Genomic DNA, 7,262 nt, shown 5'->3' on the forward strand with positions numbered 1-7,262 from the left:
GTCTGGACAGCTCGAGCGACGAGATCGCGCGCTGCGAAGACACGCACGGGTCGACCTTTGAAATTAGGTGTCTATCTAGGGATACTGTTTTCCGATGCCTTATGCCGCCTAGCCGCGAAGACGTGTGACCTTGCCCTTGTCGCCCTCGTGCCCGCAGTAAACAACCATGGAGAAGTTCTTGCGCTCCTGGCGGCAGGACGCTCTGAACAGGGGCCAGCATGATGCTGCCATTTATATCGGGGACAAGGTTCTTGCCTTGACCAGTGAGTTTTTCTCACCAGAGTTCTACATTGTTGTCTGGAGGGTGGCTTGCTAATCGACGCGACACAGACAGCGACTCAGACGCCTTCTGGCTCGCCCAGGTGCACTTCTCCAATAACAACTACACCAGAGCGCTCGCGCTGCTGAACCGGAAAGACCTGATCGCTCGAAGTACCTCCTGCAGATACCTCGCCGCCCATTGCTACATCAAGCAGAACAAGTTCGACCAGGCCCTTTCCGTGCTCGGAGAGCACAACCCTACCCACCTCATCAGCACCAGCAACAGCCGGCGAAAACTGCAACATCTGAATGGCAACAGCCACGTTACACTGCGCAATGGGAAGACAACGGCGTCGAGGTCAGACCGGATTGACAGAAGCGAGGAGAGGGAGCGGGAGGATGCGAACAACATCCGCTTCGAGGCTTCCATGTGCTATCTGCGCGGTCTCTGCTACGCCAAGCAGAATGCTTTTGATCGAGCGCGGGATTGCTACAAGGATGCTGTGCGGATTGATGTCCAGTGCTTTGAAGCGTTCGACCAGCTTATGAAGAACTCCCTGATGTCTCCCGCGGAAGAATTGGAGTTCCTTGAATCCTTGGACTTCGACTCCATCACCGCGTCGTCCGATCCGTCAGTATCGCAAGAAGCTGCTCATTTCGTTAAGATGCTGTACACGACGAGACTTTCGAAATATTCATCCCCCTCGACACTCGCTGACGCCACCGAAACCCTTTCGACGCACTACAATCTCGCAGACAATCCTGACATCCTCCTTTCCCGCGCAGAGGCCCTCTATACCCAATGTCGATTCGTGGAAGCGCTTGAGCTCACATCTTCCATTCTTTCCTCCTCCGATTCCACTTCAGTTTTATCGTCTCAAGGACTCCAGGGACAGAACCTTGGGCATCCTCCCGCTGTATACCCTCTCCACCTTGCGTGTCTCTACGAAACAGGCGCCACCAACGCTTTGTTCCTCCTCGCACATACGCTGGCCGACAATGCGCCCGAAGAATCGTACAGTTATCTTGCCATCGGAGTATACTATCTATCCGTGTCGAAGATTGCAGAGGCACGGCGTTTCTTCTCCAAAGCGTCTCTTCTCGACCCGCATTCTGCGCCAGCGTGGATCGGGTTCGCGCACACTTTTGCTGCCGAGGGTGAACATGACCAAGCAATTGCAGCGTACAGCACAGCTGCCCGACTGTTTCAGGGTAGCCATCTGCCACAGCTGTTTCTCGGAATGCAGCATCTTGCTTTGAATAATATGTCGCTTGCTCATGAATATCTATGTGCTGCGTACGCGATGTCGTCCGGTTCGTCGTCCGGTTCGTTTCCTACGATTCCCACCAACCCTTCAGAAGGACTGCCGCCTCTGGGAGGCGATCCATTAGTGCTCAACGAGCTTGGTGTCGTCCTCTACCATCAGAACCACCTTGAGGGAGCCGTCGAACTTTTCCGCCAGTCGCTAGCCTTGGCTTCATCCCTTCAGTGTGATCCCGGGGCGTGGGTTGCCACGCGTGCAAACCTGGGTCATGCGCTGCGCCGTCTGGGACGTCTCGATGCTGCACTAATGGAATTTGACGAGTGTCTTCGAGTTGGTGCTGGGGGCGCATCTGGGTATAGCACCTCCCTTGGCGCTGCTGCTGGTGTGTCTGCGTCTTCTGGGGTTAGCGGTTATGAGGATCGAGGTCTGATTGGTTCCCTTCATACCTCTCGAGGCTTGGTCCTCCTGGAGCTGGGTAAAACTATGGAAGCTGTCACCGTGCTCCACGAGGCCGTCCGCGTGCTAGGTGCCAGTGGCGGCGACGCTGCCGGCGGAGCGGGTATCGCAGGCACATTGCTCTCTCGGGCTCTGGAAATATGGGCTCTGGAGGGCCGTGGAAAGCAGGACGTGGTGGTGGAAAGATCTGGAAGCGGAAAAGGGAAGGGCAAGAGTACGGCGAGGACGAGAGAAAAGGGGAAGGAAAAGTTGCATGCGGAGGCGCCTAGGCGTCGAGGTATGGAGAGGCGTTACGTGGAAGAGTGGACGGACCAGGTGGTGGATGCCGAAGCATCGGGGGCAGGCTCGGGGACGCTGGAAGAGAGAGTGGAAATGGAGCTCGACGACGTGGCAGAAGGCTTACTGGGCAATGCTCTTGGTCGTGTGAGAATCGGAAAAACGACGAGATCACAGGCTCGAAGCATGGAGCCGGCCCAGGAGATGGAGGTTGAGGAGGTAGAAGGTGCACGAACGCGCAGCCGAAGCACGAGGTCGGCCACGGCCAGCAGCAGACGAAGTCCTACTCGTCGACAGCCACGCGGGCGATAAGGAGATTTTCGATATGCATATTCTCACAGGGGTCGGTCTCGTATGGAAGTATGTATGCTTTGTCTCTTGATGCATGGCGGATGGCGTTTTATGGCCCTAACACCGGCTTGTCGCTGGCTATTTCTCTGTACAGGAAGTGACATTCTTGGAGTTTAAGGATAGATATCATGGCATGAACGTTTCCCTTTGATTTCCTGTAATTGATTGGTCTTTATCCTCGCCATCGTACTGAGCGGGCATAAGATGAACATATCCCGGAGCTCAATGACAGGCCGTTTTAATAGGTCGGCTCACGGACTTTAGCATTAGGAATATTTGAGTGTATTTGTTTGGTTATATAAGCACGATCCCATCTTGATTAATGCATAGGTAATTTGACAGGAGATATAGAAATTCCGTCATACTAGCCAGCATCAGCTCCCTGGTCCCTCATCAGACAGCAGAGTGGAGTATGACTTCGTCTGTCACACGGTGAGATTTTAATAGCAACGACTGATCCCTATCAACGGGCTCCTCTGTGCAGGGGCCAGCTGGATAGACTGTGAGCCAAAGGCGCTTCAGCAGGGGCTCGACGCTGGACCAGTTTGGGCCTTGACTGGGATGTTTGATTAAATAAGCAGCACAGATCGAAAGAGGACTGATAAAAGAGATATTCACGTAGGAATAACGATACTCCTTATGAGGGCTATGGATTCTCCATATACTCCAGACGGGGCCAGCCGCAAAGCTTGACTTTCTCCACAGCGGCTTGGGGCGCACGCGATGCCCCGACGATCGTCACCAGCCGCGCGCTTTGCCTCGTCACTCTCCTCCAAGGAGACTCAAAAATCATGGGCCCCGTTCGCTCTGACGACGTCTTGACGTCTTCACGATGCCCATGGCTGGTCTCTCGATCCCGTCGCCGCGGGTCACCTCGCTGCTCTGGTTGACTGCGTTCGCCGTCGGCGTCTTGGTCTTTACCCTCTGGTTCGGCGTCAATACGGACCGCCAGTATGTCCACCCGCTCCTCACCCAGCTGATCCCCGCGGGACACTGCACCTGCGCGAGTTCGACCACCTTCGAATGCGCCAGCTGTCTGTCGTGCGCCTCGAGCAGCAAAGTCGAGGCTTCCCCGCCGTCATCGTCGCCCCCGTGGTCGTTCCAGTATGGCCGCGACGACCGTAACGAGGCTCTGGACAGAGGGCAGTGTCTCGCTGCCTTTCCCGGACTTTTCGAGGACGTCTCGCGCGCTGCGGCCTTCTGGGAATCCCGTGGGGGGATCACCATGGAGGATCTGGACGCCATCGAACTCAAGAACGCCATGGCGCGAGCGTTCATATACAAGGGCGAGCTCTACGTGGTCGCCGCCCGCGCCAAAGGCGAGGATCATCGACGCAAGATCCTGGCCGTCCTGAGCTCCATCCACCGCGCGCTGGTCGCTTCCCCGGACCGGGCCCAGCGGCCCAACATCGAATTCGTCTTCTCCATCGAGGACCGGGTGGACGACGTCATGGGCCCGGGTCACCCTGCCTGGGTGCTGGCCCGGAGACCGACCGAGGAGGCTGTCTGGCTGATGCCCGACTTTGGCTTCTGGGCGTGGGACAACCTGTTCAATTCGATCGGGCCGTACGGTCAGGTCGTCGGCCGGATCGAGCGGTCGGAGACCCCGTGGCCGGAGAAGAAGAGGAAACTCGTCTGGCGCGGGAAGCCCAGCTTCGCGCCCAAGCTGCGACGGGCGCTGATGGATGCAGCGAGGGGGAAGCCCTGGGATGATGTGAAGCAGGTCGACTGGGTCAGGAAGACGAACCTGATGGGCATGGAGGACCACTGCGACTACATGTTCATCGCGCATGTGGAAGGTAGGCACATGTCTATTCGACTCTGTCATCTCTCCGCAATGGCTAACCATACACCTGATATTACAGGTCGATCCTATTCCGCCTCCCTGAAATACCGCCAGGCCTGTCGTTCCGTCATCGTCGCACATAAACTGCAGTACATCCAGCACCACCACTACCTCATGGTCGCCTCAGGTCCGGACCAGAACTACGTCGAGGTCGAGCGGGACTTCACCGACCTGGCCCCGAAGATCGAAGCCCTCCTGGCCGATCCCGCCGCCGCGGAGCGCATCGCGAACAACAGCGTGAAGACCTTCCGCGAGCGGTACCTCACGCAGGCCGCGGAGGCGTGCTACTGGCGCGCGCTGTTCGACGGGTACGCGAGCGTGTGGAAGGGCAACGTCTCTCTCTGGGATGAGGCGGACCCGAAGAAGGAGCGAGGCATGCGCTACGAGTCGTTTGTGTTGCTAGAGAACAAGGACATGTACGACTTCTCGACGGCGCTGAGCTCGCAGCATTTCCGATGACGATGGGACGGAATCGGTAGAGTATAGGTGAGGGGTCATCTGGTCTGGTTCTTATTCTTCTGTTTTCATGGCGCATGAAGGTTACATGCACAAGGGATCTCTATAATTACCCACTCTATTTTCTTTCCCATGCACGCACGTATCAATCCATCCCGTTAGCATCTTTGCATTATTGCTGCATGTCAGTAAATGTGGTACATAGATAGATAGCATTCGCATACCATGACATCATTACGAGCGGGATATAGACCTCCATCCTAGACAGTTACAGAGTACGGAGTACTTAGTTCCATATCAGAGTAATTCAACTCCCATTTAAACGTTGCCACTTGGCGTGGATGATCTCATGCGGAGATTGACTGTAATAAATAATCTAAAAGAATAATTCACCATGACACCGGGATCCCGTCTCCGATACCCTGGGTCCGCCCAGCTCCAGTCCAGCCTCTAGCTCCCCGGGACCTATGGTGAGGTGAGGTCCCTGACCCTTTACCCCATTTGGCGATGTATGAACATTGGAACCAACCTGCGCTAATGGCACATCCACCACCCCGTACCTACCGTCGCCGACGCGGGACCGCGGCTCGCTTAGTCATCACCTGGCCCTGTCGCGGAGTTCCAACATCTCCGCATGTCTCTAGAGGTTCATGATATCTCCAACCTCCCCGCCACCAGACCATAAACAGCTCCATCTTCCACCTTTCACTGCGTCGGATAGCCCCTTTGGACGGGGTAAAAGATTCGCGTTTCTTTTCTGATTAATTTGATACAAAAAAAAACAAAGAGAAAGAAACTAGCCCACCATGTCTGAGAGAAAGGTCCTCACGAAGGTAAGTTCGCCGTATTACCTATATATGTCTTTTGTCTCCCGACACTTTTGAATGAATTGCATGGCTAACGATATTTTTTGCTTTTTTTTAGTACTACCCACCAGACTTCGATCCGAGTGCGATCACTCGGACGCCTAAACACTTACGGCCGTCGGGCCCGAAACTTCTCACCGTCCGATTGATGGTACGTATCACCCTCTTTTCAACCTCCTCTATTCCACATATTCCATATCTATCTATAGATATCTAACATGGCATGCAGGCCCCCTTCTCCATGAAATGCACCCAATGCGGCGAATACATCTACAAGGGCCGCAAATTCAACGCCCGCAAGGAGACCACCGACGAGAAATACCTCTCCATCCCCATCTACCGCTTCTACATCCGCTGCACCCGCTGCTCCGCCGAGATCACCTTCAAGACCGACCCCAAGAACATGGACTACACCACCGAGCGTGGCGCGAAACGCAACTTCGAGCCCTGGCGCGAGAATAAGCCCGACACGAGCCACGAGACGGTCGAGGAGACTCTTGATAGACTCGAGAGGGAGGAGAATGAGGAACAGGAGAGACTGGAGAAGGATAAGATGGCGGAGCTGGAGGAGAAGATGCTCGATTCGAAGCGGGAGATGGCGGTCGCAGATGCGTTGGATGAGATTCGGACGAGGAATGCGAGGATCGAGAGGGGCGAGAGGCGCGGGGAGGAGGTCGCGTTGGCGCATGTAAGGGATGAGGTTGATGAGGCGAAATTGAGGGAGGAGAGAGAGATCGAGGAGGCGGCCAAGAGGGCGTTTATGACCGCTGAGGGGGAGAAGGTTAGGCGGTTGGTGGATGATGATGCTGCTGCTGCTGAGGAGGAGGAAAAGAAGGAGATGCCGCCGCCGTCGACGTTTGCGAGGGTGAAAAAGCCGAAGAAGCAGCCGTTTAATGCCGGGTTGGGGATCAAGAAGAAGCCGTCTCTTGTATGATTGATTTTATTTGCTACGACTCTGTTTACTGTTGTTGGTTTGGTCTCTTCGGATGGCGCTTGGTTGGTTTCTTACGTCTCATATTGGGTTTGAATCTGGGGAATGATGTCTTTATAATAGAATCGGGAAACACGGGAAAGCGCGGGAATTTCTCAAATGGTCACTTTTACTTGTACATAATAGTTGCATTCAGCTTGCAAATTGACTATCATATACTGGATTATGGAATTGCAACAAACGCACCAAAAGAACATTCCACAAGAAATTTCTCCCATTTGATAATGATGATGATGATGATGATGATGAAAACAAGACTCCATTTCCATCGAAGCTCGTAATAGATAAATAGGAAAACAGAAACTGACAACAAGAAATACATGGGAAATAAAAAACAGATACAGATAGGATTACCATCATGTCCACCATTAATTTCCCTTTCCGAAGCGCCTCGCTAGTTGAAGCCAAGCAAAAACTGCCCCAAGTAGGCCAAAACGCCACTTCGTAAACAATATGAGAGCTGAAACACAACTCAGAACGATAGAAAAGAAAGA

General features: G+C 54.3%; 3 protein-coding genes across 3 annotated transcripts; all 3 read left to right on the forward strand.

Annotated features, from left to right (window-relative positions):
• Positions 1-166: 166 nt before the first annotated feature.
• On the forward strand, positions 167-2,570 carry VTN00DRAFT_6504 (uncharacterized protein; the record flags this gene model as incomplete). The annotated part of the gene is made up of 2 exons (XM_069433148.1): positions 167-263; positions 331-2,570. The coding sequence occupies 2 exons, from the start codon at positions 167-169 to the stop codon at positions 2,568-2,570; spliced, it is 2,337 nt and encodes a 778-aa protein (XP_069288936.1).
• An 871-nt stretch (positions 2,571-3,441) lies between these two features.
• Positions 3,442-4,914, forward strand: VTN00DRAFT_6505 (uncharacterized protein; the record flags this gene model as incomplete). The annotated part of the gene is made up of 2 exons (XM_069433149.1): positions 3,442-4,408; positions 4,475-4,914. The coding sequence occupies 2 exons, from the start codon at positions 3,442-3,444 to the stop codon at positions 4,912-4,914; spliced, it is 1,407 nt and encodes a 468-aa protein (XP_069288937.1).
• Positions 4,915-5,717: 803 nt separating this feature from the next.
• Positions 5,718-6,711, forward strand: VTN00DRAFT_6506 (uncharacterized protein; the record flags this gene model as incomplete). Its single annotated transcript, XM_069433150.1, has 3 exons — positions 5,718-5,744; positions 5,836-5,928; positions 6,007-6,711. The coding sequence occupies 3 exons, from the start codon at positions 5,718-5,720 to the stop codon at positions 6,709-6,711; spliced, it is 825 nt and encodes a 274-aa protein (XP_069288938.1).
• Between the last annotated feature and the right edge of the window lie 551 nt (positions 6,712-7,262).

The sequence above is a fragment of the Thermoascus crustaceus genome (genome assembly GCF_041956765.1).
Source record: "Thermoascus crustaceus strain CBS 181.67 unplaced genomic scaffold VTN00scaffold_3, whole genome shotgun sequence".
In the NCBI taxonomy this organism is placed as follows: Eukaryota; Fungi; Ascomycota; class Eurotiomycetes; order Eurotiales; family Thermoascaceae; genus Thermoascus; species Thermoascus crustaceus.